The 16693-nt window shown below is 47.1% G+C and overlaps 1 protein-coding gene across 2 annotated transcripts in view; it reads left to right on the top strand.

The window, feature by feature from the left end:
- CNOT11 (CCR4-NOT transcription complex subunit 11) overlaps positions 1–13905 on the top strand; it is a 61611-nt gene extending 47706 nt beyond the window's left edge. Inside the window, exons 6-7 of one of the 2 annotated variants that reach the window (XM_085851779.1) lie at positions 3948–4048; positions 11987–13905. In XM_085851779.1, coding sequence (XP_085707905.1) covers positions 3948–4048; positions 11987–12069 — 184 coding nt within the window. In that variant the 3' untranslated portion in view covers positions 12070–13905. The remainder of the gene's footprint in view (positions 1–3947; positions 4049–11986) is intronic. The other variant, XM_085851778.1, reaches the window with a different exon arrangement.
- The last annotated feature ends 2788 nt before the right edge of the window (positions 13906–16693 follow it).

Raw genomic sequence — 16693 nt, 5'->3', positions numbered from 1 at the left:
AGGTTACGTCATTTCGAAAGTCGCTTATTGACAAAGGACAAGGGAAAAATTGGAGGCACACAGGTGTCCATAGCTCAGCATGCACCTGTGACCCACGACATGCATATTCCTACCTGTAACTGTTCCCAGCTACCAGAATATGTGTTTTATTACTTCTCAGTCTTTATCCGTTTCTGGAAGGGCAGCTGTCATTGCAACCACCACCCTTCCTGGCCATTTATCCCACTTGCAAATTGCTCTCCAATTTAATTCTCATTCACTCTTCCCTGCCACATGCATCTGTTTATTCTCGCTACATCGAGGGAGCTGAGGAGTTTGCGAACAGGCTGAGTGGGGATTGTCAGGTCAGGCCAGATTAGATCTGGAACTTGCTACAGGTACCATGTAAACCTGTACTAACCTGTTTCATGGGCGGGTTGTCGGCGACTAAACCGTCTCCCCACCAAGTTTCCTGGTGAGGAGGGTGTATGGATATCGACAACCAGCAGGATTAAAAAAAAAACCTGTCACAGGGCGGAGCTGCACCTTGTGAGCCAACGGCCATCCATATCTCGTGCCCAACTATGTCTACGGACATCCTCCTGCAGTTGGGTTACTTTTTTTGGAGGTTGGTGGCAGGATTTGTACTCCAGCCACCGTAAAACTTTTTATTCTGCAAAACCCACAAATGCAAACGAAACTGAAAACCCACTCCGTGGGAGTACATCCTGTGCTGCTGCCCTTCGCAGGGCAGCTCACCGGATGACGGGATTAGGGCAAAGCCTTCGTGACCCCCATTCCTTGATAATGGGAGAAAAAGCATGGAGTAAACTTCCTGGGTCAGATTGCGGTGGTGTTGTGCTGAGGTGTCGTCCACCAGACGGCGGTCTCCTTGGGTTAACCTGAGGCAGTCCCTTTGGGTGGGTGCCTGGAATGTCCTATCTGAGCTCAAGCATTTAAACATTGGTATTGCAGCACTCTCCGAGGTTCGGAGACTGGATAGTGGTGAGGTCGTTGTGGGTGGTTACACCTACTATTGGTCTGGTCACTGATGGTTACCATGCCCAAGGAGTTGCTGTAGATGTGTCCAATTGGCTGACTCCAATGATAAGAGGTAACACCGGTCAACGAGTGTATTATGAGACTGAGGATTCATCACTCGTTGGGTGTACTTACCCGGGTCTCTGTATATGCTCCGATTAAGGTGAGTGATCTCACCATGAAAGACATTCTATGCTGTGCTCGAGTCTGTGGTTTGTCAGTGCCCCAGGCAAGATACTCTTCCAGTCTTGGGGGATTTCAATGCAATGACTGGCATTACTTGGGATGGTTATGAGACATGTGTTGGTCCCCATGGGTCTGGAACTGTGAATCGGAATAGCACTAAGTTCTTTGACTTTGCAAGAAGTCATGGAGCGAGGGTGGCTGGTTCAGTGCTTACAGGCTCATCAGGATTCCAAAACTGCTGGTGTGGCCATGGAGATTGACCATGTGCTCGTTGATGGTTGATGGTCGATGGAGGATAATCCAGAACTACAGGGTCGACTGGAATGCTCAGTTCCTCAATACCTACCACAGTCTTCTTGTAGCAACTCTGAAGTTGCAGATTAGATCTGTGAGAATGGTACCATCCCAGCCGAGGATGGATGTTGGTAAGCTCAGGTATGAGAGGGTAGCTGAGGGGTTTCTGAACAGGCTGAGTGGGGATTTGGGGGGTTTGGGTGCTTTGGGAAATCCTTAAGAGTTGTGGAGTGCCTTTAAGACCACCATCCTTGATGTTGCCATTGGGTGTCTTGGAACTCAATGGAGGGCGAAGAAGAATTTTGTGTCTCAACGGACACTGGATACCATTGACCAGAGTCACAGGGCCAGGCTGAATGGCAGAGCTGAGCTGTTCAGGGAGTTTAGGTGTAAAACTGTCCGTGCGCTGAGGGAGGACAAGGAGGCCTATGTGCAAGGAATCTGTGAGGGGGCAGAGCATCACCTGTGGTTAAGTGATTCTCGTCCTGCTTACAGGGGAATTTGTGCATTGCATTCGTCCAAGCCTATCCCTTGGTGTAACGCAGTGAGAGCAGAGGGTGGTGGGCTTTTGACAGAGGAGTCCAAAGTGAAGGCCCATTTGACGGTTACTTTGATCGGCTGACCCACCATCTGTTGAGTTGCATGACAGAGGTGTTCCTGTTCCTATTGCTGACCCTCCAATCAATTCTGATCCATTTTCGTTTGTCGAAACCCAGGCTGCAGTGAACTGGTTCAAATGGGGTAAAGCTCCTGGGATCTGTGGCATCCATGCTGAACTTCTCAAGGGGGGTGGAAATGCTGCACTCGTGTCGTTGCATGCAATTCTGTGCTCTGCCTGGAACACAGGCATCATCCCAACTAACTGAAAGAGTGGCCTTGTTGTCCCTCTCTGAAAAGGGAAGGGTGATCACTTACCGAGAAGTGACGCTGCTCTCGGTGTCGGGCAAGGTCTTTGCTTGGATAATTCTTGATAGGGTTCACAACCATCTATTTGAGCACCAGTATCCAGAGCAATCAGGCTTTACACCAAAGCGGTAAACGATTGACCGTATACTTGCTCTTCGTGTCCTCACTGAACGCAGACGAGTTGTTTCGGCAGGGGCTGCTTGCAGTCCTTGTTGTTCTCTATAAAGCGATCGATCTAGTGAATAGCGATGCCCTCTGGAATATTCTTGGTCTTTGCGGGGTGCCACCAAAACTGATCATTCTGATGTCCGAGTTGTACTCCAGTACTAAGAGTGCTGTGAGATGTGGTGATAACATCTCCGACTTATTTCCAGTTGTTACTGGGGTTTGTCAGGGGTGTGAACTGGTCCCCACACTTTTCAGCGATTGTGTGGAGGATGTTGGAGAGATCAAGCTGCAGTGCATCGTTTGGGAATGTCAAGATCTTTGCCCTTGATTTCGCAGACTATGCAGTCATCTTTGCGGAGACTGAATATCATATTGGTGGCCCTGGAGGTGCTGAATGAGGAGTGTGAATCGCTGGGATTACAGGCTTCCTGGTTCAAAACTAAGATCCAGGATTTCATTGACATCTTGGATGCTGCTGTCTTGTCTGTGCCTGTTTGTGGTGGGGATGTTGAGGTCACGGAGAGATTCACTTTCCTTGGCAGTGATATTCATGTCTCTGCTGGCTGTGAGTCAGAGGTCAATAGATGTCTGGGTCGGGCCTAGGGAGTCATGAATTCACTGGACAATGGGGTGAGGCGCTGTCAGTACCTGTGCAGGACGACAAACGTCAGAGTTCAGGTCCTTGTTGCTTCCAGTCTTGTTCTACGGATGGGAGACTTAGACTCTGACCAGGGATCTGAGATGGGGATGAAATTCCTTTGGTACCAGGTCTCTTCAGAGAATCCTTGGCTCTCACTGGTTGGATTTTGTGTCTAATGATCAGTTGCTGAGAGAGACTCAAATGAGATTTGTTACCTGCATAGTCTATGAGCATCAGCTGCGGCTGTATGGACATGTGGCTCGTTTTCCTGCCGCTGATCATGCTCACCAGATTCTCTCAGCGAGGGAGCCTCGTGAGTGGAGGAGGCCAATGGGCCGACCATGTGCCTTGCAGCAGGTTGATCAGCATGTCAACGAGATAGGGATGGGTCAGGCATCTGCCTGGGGGATAGCCAGACAGAGGCCCCTCAAATACGTGTGGAAAGTGGACGCAGTGACGTGCTGCTGCAGCGTATGCTTCCATACCTGGCCTGACCTGACCTCCAGTGATTATTCTCCTGGATTTAAAGTGGTCACCTGTCATTATCTTTAACCTCACTTATTTGAACAACAACCAAATGCCTGTGTATTGGACGTGTAAGGCAACCCACTATCATGGTGATTAATTTCGCATTGTTTTTCATTGTGGACTCTGTCCCTGTATGCTTGACTCCATTTTCATTTTTGTAATGCTTTCTTTATTCTGGTGGACATTGCCTCTTCCTCTTTGCCAGACTGACTACTGCTGTTGACCTGCCACCAGAGTTCATTCACTTGTACATCTCGAACTGCATTTCCACTTGTGAAAACATAAAGGACAAATACATGCAGGTAGGTAAGCACCCTTTCACCTTATAAGTGAAACATTTAAACAAAACTCGCTAATGCCAGAGATTGTGCAGATGTAGCTTTTTCCCCATTGGATGATCCTGAAGTTTCCTGCTTAGCTTGATATATTTGGGTCAGGATGGAGGAATTGTTGTTTTTCTCCACTTCCATGATGCGATGTGCAGTAACAATAATATTGCCATGCTTTGCTTTGTTGAATTTGTAGATAAGTTAAATTAATTTGTTGAATTTGTAGATGAGTTAAATAAATTTGTTGAATTTGTTGATAAATTAAATTAATTAGTCTGTCTCATCTGGACAGTATCTCAGGCACCTTTTGAGCTTGAAATCTGATATTTGGGCACGACAGTGAACAAGTGATTTGGCTATAAATGGTATTTTTGATTCATTGATTAATCAATTAATTGATGAATTATTAATTTTCAAAAAGTTACAGATTCGGATGAAATGGTGGTGGTTTAGGTATGCCATTAGCCAATTAATTAAGAATTTAATTGTTTTAAGATTATTATTTATTTATTTTAAGTATGCAATTATTGTACACCGCTCCCTCCCAATTCCATCTCCACGTGCTTCACGGTGAGTAAGTAGCATTTGTGCACATTCACCTCAGAAGTACACCGCTCCCTCACAATTCCATCTCCATGTGCTGCAAGATGGCATTGCCGAAGGCACCCCAGGAATGTTGTGCTGTAAGATTTGTTATTTATTTATTTATTTGGCATGGGGGTGGTGTTCTTTGTACCTGTATTTGTTTGTCTGTTTGTGTGCAGCATATCTCAAAAGTTTTATGGAAAGCATAATCTCAGCATATCTCAAATCGGGCAGATTCGGATGAAATTTGGTGGGTCTGTTGCGAGTGTGAGAAAAGGACGTACTGATTATATTTTGGTGAAGATCCGGATACCAGAATTTTTAAAGCGATCTTTCACCATTGAGAGATGGGGCCAAAAACGATGTATAGCACGGTATCTCAAAAAAATATTGGGCCTGATATGTTCGACTGGATAAGCCATTGTGTGGTGAACGTATGAGCTCTACCGAGTACCCTTCAAGTTATTTGTTTTTAGGTCTTCCAAACTCACGCAGTCACAAGTCACTCATTCAGCAAGTTGAGCTGTAGTTCATTTGTGGCCAAGAACGATATGTTTCGTGTCGATCTTGCGGCCAGTGTTGAGAATGGTTTCTTTGTCATCGAGTGCATGGAGGTGACTAATCTTCAGGAGGAGACCTTCATGGTCCAAAGAAAAGGTAGTGAGCTCAAGGGAGAACATAGGGCGAGGGAGGATGTCATGTTTATTCCCACCTTTTTGAGATGGGGTGTAAATAATATTGTTGTGGTTCTCGGAACCGCATGCATACAACAGATAGGTGTCCCAAGACAGTTATTCCGTTAATATACGTGTTGATAGTCCCTTTCCTTTTGTTTAGCAGGACAACAAGGGAGTGTGTTACGATGATCTAATAGCTGGGTTTGCTTAAATTATTTTCTTCATTTTGTCACGACTTCTTTTCGTCTGATTATTCCTGAGGTAAATCGGCCACGTGCGCCTTCGCTGTAAGGTGGGCCCTCATGGAGGCCAGCGCGTGCGGCACTGCTGTGAGGAAAATGCAGCACAGGACCCTCGTTCCTGGGCGAGCCCTCAACCCAACGTGTGCAGCGAGTCATATAGTGCACTTAGCAGTGCGGGATTATCGACTCGAGCTTCCGATGATGTGGGGAAGATTGCCGGTTGCATTAAAAAGGCATACGAATGAATACCTCTTAAGAGGCTGCACGAATGGTGTTTTTCACAACACAGGAAACACAGCGAGCACAACACAGGAAACACAGGAAACGAAACGCGTACGGAGGCCGATAAAGACTCCTCCACGCCATGTTGGGCAGGATACGAGTGTGTGGAGTAGAAGCAGCTTGTTCGTTTTCAACCTCAATATCCGACGCATATTGGTGCTCGCCCGTGCACACGCTAACGGAGTCATGCGAACGCGTGCGCTGGCCACGTGCGTAATGGCCAAACCGCGCATGCTGTATTACATGTGCTCGGAGGCAGATATGTGCGCCGCTCGTGAAACGTGCATGGATTTATCCATAACGATGCACCTTCGGCTCTCGTGGGCAGCAGCGGATTCTCCACGGATGGTGAACGTCTTCTCGTCTCTACGGCTAGCGAGGCTGCGATCGAGCTGGGGAATGTACAGTGCGGGCCACGTTGGCGAGCATAGCGGGCGCGTTGATCAGCGCTGGTCGGGTGCCCGAGTGGGCATGCGGGCCCTCGGCCGGTTGCCAGGGCACAGCCCGGGGGTTTTTGCAGGACGATTCGCATGCCAATTTCAGTGTGGGCGATTCATGTCATGTCGTGGGGTCGGAGTGGAATATTGCCGCTGTCTGAGATGGCCTTGCCGGAAATGAAGTGAGGCAGTTTCCGGCCAAAGTTGGTGGGCTACGTGAGGGGTCGGGGCCAATCGGAGCGCCATATTCAGGTGATGACGTTTCGATTTGAGGTAGCCCCTCCCCCGTGCTGCAAGTCCTATGAAGGACGGAGCAGTCCCTCCGCCTCTCTCTTTCTCCGCCTCGCCGACACCGCCACGACCTGCCTCCTGCTGTCTGGACTCCACCTCCTCATCTCCGCCCACACCATGTCGACCCCACCCGCCTACCTGGTCCCGCCTACCACTCTGTCCTCGCACTCTGGACTTCGCCCCTTCTCCATTCAAGCTCCTCCTTCACGAACAAGGTCTCCACAGATGTGGCTGAAGCCAGAGACGACGTGCCCACTGTCCGGCACCGCACCACAGAGCATACCCCCCCACCCCCCCAAAGCGTACTGGTGGCGTGTCGTGCTATCATGCACAAAGGTACCAAGAATGTAGCCTCAACTCCTTTCCCTTCCTGGTTCCAAACTTTCTCTTCATCGAGTTTTGTGTGTGTGTGTGTGTGTGTGTGTGTGTGTGTGTGTGTGTGTGTGTGTGTGTGTGTGTGTGTGTGTGTGTGTGTGTGTGTGTGTGTGTGTGTGTGTGTGTGTCTGTGTGTGTGTGTGTGTGTGTGTGTGTGTGTGCTGGCGCCTGTCTCCTTAAGTAAGACTGCAGAAGTTTGTTATTATTATTGTTATTATTTTCGCGTTAAGTCTGCTCTGTGTCCCCTTTTGTAAGTTGCCTGTTTATTTGCTGCACCACACCTCTCTCCCCTATCTCTGCACAACACACCACAATAAATCCTGATCGTACCACATACCATTCCTCGCCCATTGTAAATGAATAATTATTAGGAATGTTCCCTGCTCGTCTTTGTGGTTTCTTTCATTGATCCAGCATGGTCCGAATCCTAGTTTAGCCAGGACTTTATTCCCAACGATCCGTTCCTTTTAGCCGGTACGTCCTTGGCAGTGTCGCTCAGCTGCATCCGATCCGGTAAAGTGATCCGGGCCGGTAGAGTGATCTGGTTCGGACAAGGCGTACCGAGGGCGTGTTCTCCGGTAATTAAACCACGTGATTAATTAGGTAACCCGATTAACCCATAGATGGGAGGACCCTAGGTCATGCGGTTGAGTTATTGGCATCCACGGTCGGTTAAGCGACCCGCCGCGTCACAGAATTATCCATGTGCGACGGCCGACAATTCCGGGGAGTCTTGTGGGAACAGAGATAGCTTCCCCCACCTAGTGGCTTTCTCACCCGACCCCTGGCCTGCAACAATATGTTGGTCGGTTCTTTTGACATTGGCGTCAGTTGGAGGAATCGTGGGCGTGGACCTCACCAAAGATCTGTGGAAGTCGCATGCAGCATCAAGGTAAGATACCAGGCCTAATTTGATGAAGAATGATGTGGTGTAGAGAGGGTACAGCGTAGAAACTTTCACACCGTAAGCAGAGCATTGCAGTGGGTTTTAATTAAATAATCAGGTCTGCATGCCAAAACTTGGCGTGCGTTTGATTTGTTTATTGAATTACAACAAACTACAGCCGCTGCGAAAGTTACACAGACGGATTCAACGCCTAATAATAATGATAATTTTATTTACATAACGCCTTTTTCTTATGGGTGGGGTGTGGTGAAGAAAGCTACACAGAAGGCTATATATAAGCCTTGTTACTTTTTTGAAAGAATCAACTGTCGTTATATTTCTTATCGAAATTGGGAGTTTGTTCCAAGGCCCTGAGGCAATTGATCGAAAGGAACTATAGCCTACCTTTTTGGGGAATTTATGTACAAGTGAAGGAGCTGCTGTAAAACGAAATGAGTATTCATTGTATTGTTGGACAAGATCACTTGCAGCATAGTCAGATTTTTCCAGTGTGAATCCCATTTTAGTCACTAGATCAATGGATAACTTTTCATGATCAATTAATTTGTACCTTTGCAGAACAAACATCTTTTGCAAGTGCTGGTTTTACTCAGTTCAACTCTGTACAATGGAGTGATCAGTGTTGGATTTGATCAATATGGCATGATTGTATGAGAGAGTCACCATCCTTAACTATCACAAGATCGAGGGTAGGTCCCAAGCGATGTGTAAATCCATGTACCAGTTGTCCAAAGTTCAAAGAAGCCAAAACTGTGTTGAACCTTCTCACGTCTGGCTTTGTAGGGCAGTCGACATGGAGGTTGCAATCACCCATGACAGTCAGTCTCCCTGGCAGCAGGTTAGCACAGCAGCACAAACTCCTCCAGAGAAATTGCTGACTTCAATGAAACTGATGAGAGGTCTATAAATGACCAAAATGTTGATTTCTCCATTAGTGATTAGTGTATACTCCATTGATTTAGTTCAGTGTTTCCCAAACTTTTTTGAGCACGACCCAAATCCGGGTGTTATGAAAATCTCGCGACCCAAGCTTCAATCAGCATCTTTTTCCACGAAACGTAATATCATAATAAAATCAGACAACCAGCGCTAATACATACTGTATTAGTGTGAGAGGTGTAATTGCAGCTTCGTCTGCACGATGTCTTCGATGCGGGGCTCGATCTTGCTGAGTGCAATGCGCATGTCGTGGCCGGGGTCGAGGCGATTGCGCGCCTTGGTTTTGATGACCGTCAGCGCCGAAAAGCCTTGCTCGCACAGATACGTGGTCGTAAATGGGAGCAGAACATTCATGACTTCGGCGCCGATTATGGGCTTTTCTTTCTTGACCGCAGTCCAGAACTCTCCAAGTGACGCTTTGGCGTAGAGTTGTCGATGGAACTCGTCGTGATGCAGCTCGATGAACTCTTCCTGCAGTCCATGGACATCCGCGGACAGGTCGTCAACCTTAGCCTGGAACGGATTCCTGATCCAGTGCTGGGACGCCAGATCTCTGTCCGGGATGTAGCGATCGAACTCGGTGATCAGGTTCTCCAAATGGTTCACCAGGATGGGCTTGATCGCATCGAGCGCTCCAATCTCATCGTCCTCCCACTTCAAGTACTCGTTCAATGACGGAAATGCTGCTGTTCTTCTGCGCTCCAGTTTCCCCTTCCAGAGCAGCAGCTTTTCCTTGAAGGCCGACAGTTTCTCGGAGAGCGTGATGATGTTTTGATCCCTGCCTTGCATGGATGTGTTCAGTTCGTTCACTGAGGCGAAGACGTCGTTGAGGTTGCAGACTTTGAGCATCCAGGGCTTCTCGTGGAACCGGATGGCATGGCAATGGTTCTTCTCGTTGAGGAATATCTGCAGCTCTGTTCATAGCTCCACTACACGATGCAGGACCTTGCCGCGGGAGAGCCATCTCACACTGGAGTGGAAGATGAGATGTTGGAATTCATACCCGAAGTCAGCACACATCTTCTCGAACAGGCGAGAGTTCACGGCGCTGGCTTTGACGAAGTTGACAACGACGACAACCTCCTGCATCACTGCTGACAGATGTTGCGCAGCAAGGTTCTCGCGATGCAAAAGGCAGTGTAAAATTCTGACGTTCGGATTGACTTGCTTGACTCGCGCAGTGAATCCCTGTCGAACACCAAGCATCGCGGGAGCGCCGTCGGTGCACAGGCTGACAGTTTTCCCAGCTCAGGCCTTCTTGTTGGAACTTGTCCACCATGTTGAAGATATCGGCGCCAGTTGTCGTAGTTTTCATTGGCGTGTAGAATAGAAATTCTTCCTCGAGGTCCGTCTCACCCTCATACCTCCTGAAAATCATGAGCTGGGCGTCATTTCCAACATCCTTCGACAGTTGGTAGCTCCATTTTCCCACTTTCTTCATGCGGGCCACCACCTGGTCCTTTTATATCTAGTGAAAGGTCGACGATGTGGCTGTGAATCGTGTTGTTGGATAGCGAGATGGACTGCATTTTCTTGGCCGCGTCGTCGCTACAGACGAGTCTGGCCATGTCCATGGCTGCGGGCTTGACGAGCTGTTCGCCGATCGTGTGCGGCTTCATCTTCCTTGCGATATGCTGCGCGACGAGGTAGGATGCCAGCGTCGCTTGCTTGGCGGCCAAAAGAGCTGGATTCGTCGCCGGCTCAAACCGGCTCCGCTTCAGAGCCGCTTCTCGGCGCTCGAAAAACTCACGATCCTTGTTGACGTGTTCCGCGTACTTCGTCGCCAGATGCCTCTTCAGTTTGTTTTCCTTCAGCGATTCGTTGGACAGCACTTCGAAGCACAACACACATTGTGGCTTCACAGAACCACGATCACTGATAGAAGTGAAGCCCACATCCAAAAATGCTTGCTTGTAGGAACGCTTTGCCATCCTGCAAAACGAAATAGGCGACTAGATCAGTCAGTGGAGTCAGTGTCAAGGCTAACTGACACAAAACACGCAACGCAATGTGGAGCAGAAAACTGCGCTGCGCAGTCCAGCCAGCAAGGCAGATCACACAAAACAGCGTCTCGACTTGTCGGTCAGCCAATGTGAAGTGACCGGACTGAGTTAGTCACCTCACGAAATTACTTCGGTTGCAGAGAGAGCGAGTAATTGGAAAGGCGAGCTGGCGAAATGATTGGCCTGCAGTTAACCGTTTTGGGTGGGTACAAAGTACTGAACGGCAAGAGTATGTAGAAACGGAAGTGTCGCTGCACCTCGGGCTGAATTATCGAGTGGAACGGTACCAAAAGGCACTGTCCAACGATGTGGCGTTTGCGCGATTGCCTTTTACCCGCTTGATTTAAAAAAAAAAAAAAAATTGCCAGGGTCCTCGCAACCCATTTTTGGACCCTTCGCGACCCACGTTTGGGTCACGACCCATAGTTTGGGAAACACTAATCTAGTTGATAGGAGAACATCAGTCTTCAGACTGAGCTTGTATAAGGCCTACCCGTAAACCAAGGTCTTATTCACACAGACTCTTATGAGGAACGCAGGACAATCGCCAGAGGAGAAAGATGGGGGGAGTTAAGATGAGGGCTTCCCTTGAGAGGTGCCTGGGAGGCAGTGTCTATCCATCTATCCATTGGGACCATACTCTGTGCAGAGCGTTGGTGCTGCCTAAGCAGTCTCCTTGGCTATTGGGCACAATCCTGGACAGGTCGCCACTCCAACACAGTATACCAGCATACTGGCACTCATTTTGCTGACCTCGGAAGGATGACAGGTCGAGTTAGCCCCACCTAGTATTAATTCAACAGCTGAGCGAGGTTTGAACTCAGGACCCTAGGATCCCAAGTCCACCACCCTAACCATTAAGCCAACACCAGGAGGCAGTGTGGTGTGCCAATTGCAGGTGGGTGGCCCTGCGGTTCATGCTGCGGCTGAAGTAGCTCGTACTTGCATAGATACTGTAGCACAACTAGCACTGTACTCTGCTGTACTTGCGCTCCAACTCCTCACCCACCGCTGGAACCGAGTTGCACAAGCTTTGACTTTGTATACAAGAAAAAGACCAATCAAGGCAGCATGATTCAGCACCAAATTCCCACTATAAACTCCATCTGTTTTTTTTATATAGATTAGTGTCATTGATGTTGCTAGTTAATATATTCCCCCTCCCCTCTCTTGGCAGAATCGCCTGGTGCGCCTTGTGTGCGTCTTTCTGCAGTCATTGATTCGAAACAAAATCATCAATGTGCAGGACCTGTTCATTGAGGTACAAGCCTTCTGCATCGAGTTCAGTCGTATTCGTGAGGCTGCTGGCCTTTTTCGTCTCCTAAAAACTTTGGAGAGCAGTGAGGGGCAGGCGGAGAGCAAGACGATAGCAAAGTGACGCAATCTTGCATCTTGGGAGCACATAGCAAGACAACTGCAAAGTGACGCAATCTTTCATCCTGTCGGCAGGTATATTTGCATTGTGATTTTTTTTTTTTTTTTTTTTTGTGAGCTGAAATGTTTGAAAACCTTATTCCTAATATTAATAAAATGAAAGGAATGAAGGTTTGTCAGTGAAGGTGCTTTATATGATGCGATGAGTATTTCTTGTGAGCCATGTGAAGGGACATTGGCTTCAAAAGCAATTCGTCAATGATTGGTTCATTAATGGTTTTTGCCTTATGTAGATACAAAAAAATTCGAAGCTGCTTCAATATCTTTGTAATTGGGAATCGTAAGCAGGCTGTTGTATTTGGTATGTATTAGCCTGGAAAAAAGAAAATTATCAAATTCTTCTTCTTTCGTCTGCGGCACATGGCTGCAGGTTGGTTGCATCGTTTGGGAGTATATCTGTGTTATTGATGCAGTACCCCCTGTTCGAGCAGGTATTTGGAATTTGTTCATGGTGCCGGCGATACCTCGTCTAATCTTTGCGAAGGACACCGTGGGATCTTTAACGTCCACCCACGAATGCTGGTAGACAGGACGCCCAGTTTAACGTCTGTTCGAAGGACGGCACACATTCGTGAATCATCCTGCTTGTGAAACACCGGGATGACAGTTCATAGCTGGGCCAAGATTCCAACCCAGGCTAGACAGTTCAGAGGTGAGTGTGCGTACCTCTTGGCTATCCTGTCAGTCCAATTACACTGAACAACAAAATTTTTTTACTGGAGATGTGTAAAGTGATTTAGACTAAGTTGGGTACGCTGATTTCAAAAATCATAACCGTTTTGCTGTATCACGTCAGGATTTTCAGTAACAGAAATATTCCCATTGCCTAGAAGTCAGGATTTCAATGAAATTTACAAAAATTCATTTATTCATTTATTTCATCATGAATGCTTCAAAATTATAGAAATTACAGAAAAACTCCACTAGAATGTAATTAAAAATGCTTTAGGCATTTGGCTTTGCGTTTGTGCTGCTCTGTGTCAGTTTCACGATGCAGGAACCAGCAGAAATCGCCCATCATGTTCGGGTTGTGCCGCCCTTGGTAACGCGTCTCCATGAGTGAAATCTCTTGGTGGAATCGCTCGCCGTGCTCGTCCGAGACTGCTCCCAAGTTGTCAGGGAAGAAGTTCAGGTGCTGGTGTAGGAAATGGATTTTCAGGGACATCCTGGAGCCAAGTTTCCTGAAGGACTCCAGCAGCTGCTGCACTATTTCTTCATAGTTGTCCGCGCGCTCGTTCCCCAAGAAGTTGTCCGTCACAGCTTTGAAGCTCCTCCACGCTGCCAGCTCTTTGGGGTTTAGAGTTGTCGGAAAAGTTTCGTCCTTCATAATCTGTCGGATTTGCGGTCCAACAAAGACACCAGCCTTGATCTTGGCCTCCGACAAGGTGTTGCCAAACTTTTCCTTGAGGTATAAAAACCCACGCCCATTCAGATCCATTGCCCGTACAAAACTTTTCATCAAGCGGAGCTTTATGTGGAGTGGTGGAAGGAAAACCTTGGCTGGGTCGACAAGGGCGACATGCTTCACGTTGTGTCGACCAGGTACATGCTCTTTTCGCTCTTCCCAATCTTTCTTCGTCCAGTGATTCTTGTCGTCTCTGCTATCCCAGAGACAAAGGAAGCACATGTATTTCGTGTAGCCTGACTGCAGCCCTAACAACAGCGCCACCACTTTCAAGTCTCCGCAGATGTGCCAGTTGAAGTCATTGTACTTGATGGAATCAAGCAGCTGCCGCATAGTCTCATAGGTCTCTGTCATGCCGAACGCGTGAGCCAGTGGGACTGATGGTTTCTCGTTGCCATTGTGGAGCAAAACAGCCTTCAAGCTGTTCTTCCCGAGTCGATGAAGAGGCGCCAGTCTGCAGGATCGTGATCACACCCAAGTTCTTTCAACAGACCGTTGATGTCACTGCAGAATGTCATCGTGTCTTCCATTTCAAAGAACTCAGCCATGTCTCTGTGACGTGCTCTGAACAAGGATATCTTGGTGTTAGGTTCAAGTAGATTCCACTGCTGCAGCCTTGATCCAAGCAGCTCTGCCTTCGCCTTTGACAGCGAGAGATCTCTTACAAGATCATTTAAGTCTCCCTGGTTCAGAAGGTGTGATTCTTGAGTGTCGGGTTCAAAGGTTCATCATCACCATCCTCTTCACCACTGCTTACAGCTATGTTCTGATCAGCTGGAGGTGTTGGAACGGGGTTCTTGTCATCATGAGGCACAGGTTTACGAGCAGAGACGCAGTCAGCGTACTTGATGTGACCTTTATTCTTCTTGTTGAAGCCGGCGATGCTTGTGCAGCAGAAATAACAATCATCATGATGATTCTGCGGCTCACGCCATTTCATGGGCACCGCAAATGGCATGCTCGCGCGCTTGCCCACCAACCACTGAGTCAAGGTTGTGTGACAGCTTGTGCAGCAGATGTGTGGTGCCCAGCTCTGTTCTTGGTCCCCCACCTTACACCCGAAGTAGTGAAAGTAGGCGGCCTTCATTTTCACTGCTGTAGATATACTTCGCTGTTGATCTTTTTTGGTATACCGACCACAGACATAACAGAAGTTGTCAGGATGATTGGTACAGGAACACCTACTCATCTTTATCTGAAAGAAAGAAATATAACACAAGTTAACAACAATTGTACGAAATAGACATGTTAAAGACATATGTAAATTTCATTGAAATCCTGACTTCTAGGCAATGGGAATATTTCTGTTCCTGAAAATCCTGACGTGATACAGCAAAACGGTTATGATTTTTGAAATCAGCGTACCCAAATTAGTCTTAATCACTTTACACATCTCCAGTAAAAAAAAATTTTTGAAATTTGTTGTTCAGTGTTATCAAATGGAGCAAATGAATGAAGTTGTGTAGTCTTTTGCATTAAAATAATCTTCTGTCTTCCTCCTCACTATCAGTACTTTTTGAAGTGTTGAGAAACAGATAACTGATGGTATTGGTGATTGGACATGCATTTACTTCAGCCGATGCAAACCTGATATACTCCAGAGTATCAGAAAATAGAATGATTTCATGGAATGATTTTTTTTCCTCTTTTTATTTTTTAGAATGATGTCTGAGGTTGATGAGTTTGGCTTTACTTGGAAAAAGTGGACTTTGTCATATGAATGTTTTATTTATCTTGCACTTCTTAACCATCTCTGCCACCTTATTATAATGTTTGCCAGAGTCCATGCATTCACTACCTCTTCATTTGCATCATGTCCCAGTTTAGAAACTCCCCAGCTGTAAACATTTGCAAGTTTCTCTTCTGTGCTGTTGTTATTAATGATTATTTCATTTTAAAAGCTTGTTGTAACCTCCATTATGATGTTGAATTATTGATGCACTCATCATTGGTGATGCACTCTAACAATGTGGGAACAGATGAGAAATGGCACCAATGAATTTAACAGTCAATTTGGTCAAATGATGAGTGGAATCGGTTTTACACTTTGTATCTCCAGTGCGAGTAAAGGAGGGGAAGACGGGTAAAGGAAGATGCTGTAATTTCTGATTGAATACAGATCAATGGCCTTACTGTTTTCTGCTCCTGTTCTGTTCTGTTCTATTCCCAGTCTTTTCATCCTCTAGAATGTAGACATTCTTCCAGTAATGCAATCCTTGTTAACCTTTCAAATTGAAGGCCCACTGGTAACCTCTCGTACTTTATTCCACTTGAGGAACCTCATTGTAATGGTGCTGCAACTCCCTAACTGGTGACCCAAGACCATAGGAGATAGACTCCCAGGATGCAAACGGAGGCGTTTCACTCGCACCACAAGTGGTGGATTTATAATTGCATAATTAGGTCTGCAGGCCGAAGCTCAGCGTCGGTTTGGTTCATTGATGATTTAATTACATCCGTGGTTCAAAACCACAGCAACAGGTATTAAAAACACCGTAATTTAATTATTATTTTGGAGGATGGCACAGTAATCAACAGTGATAATCAGTGCAGAAACTGACAGCATGCTTATGAAGCTAAGACAGATGGACTCAATGCCGACCCATAAACTAAGGTCTTATTCACACAGACTTGAACGAGAAACACAAGTTAAATGCAAGAGACAGAGAATGGTGGTTTCCCTTGAAGTGCCTGGGAGGCACAGCATGGTCGGCTAATTAGCTTGCAGGCGAGTGTCCCCGTAGTTCTTGCTGAAGTGATGAGTACTGCAGCTGGAATGTCCTTGGCATTCTCCACTCTCCACAGTCATCCTTCCCCCACCGCTGGAACCAAACCTGACTGGCACTTACCCTTGACAGGAGCTAGAATTGACTGTGCTGTAATCTCTACTCTTACTGCAACAGACTGGAACCAGGTCATTGGCTTTTCTGCCAGTCTCCGAGACCAGCCTGTGCCGTGCTTCTCGACGCTTCACAATAGGGACGAACATGTACACACCGACACTACCATTCTGTCTACTCTCGTGTTTGTCCTTTGTCCCTACCC

Source organism: Eptatretus burgeri, chromosome 13 (genome assembly GCF_056783735.1).
Source record: "Eptatretus burgeri isolate ZD-2024b chromosome 13, Ebu_testis_v1, whole genome shotgun sequence".
NCBI classification, from domain to species: Eukaryota; Metazoa; Chordata; class Myxini; order Myxiniformes; family Myxinidae; genus Eptatretus; species Eptatretus burgeri.
The sequence above is the reverse complement of the archived record's forward strand: the minus strand, read 5'-3'. Positions and strand labels throughout refer to the sequence as shown.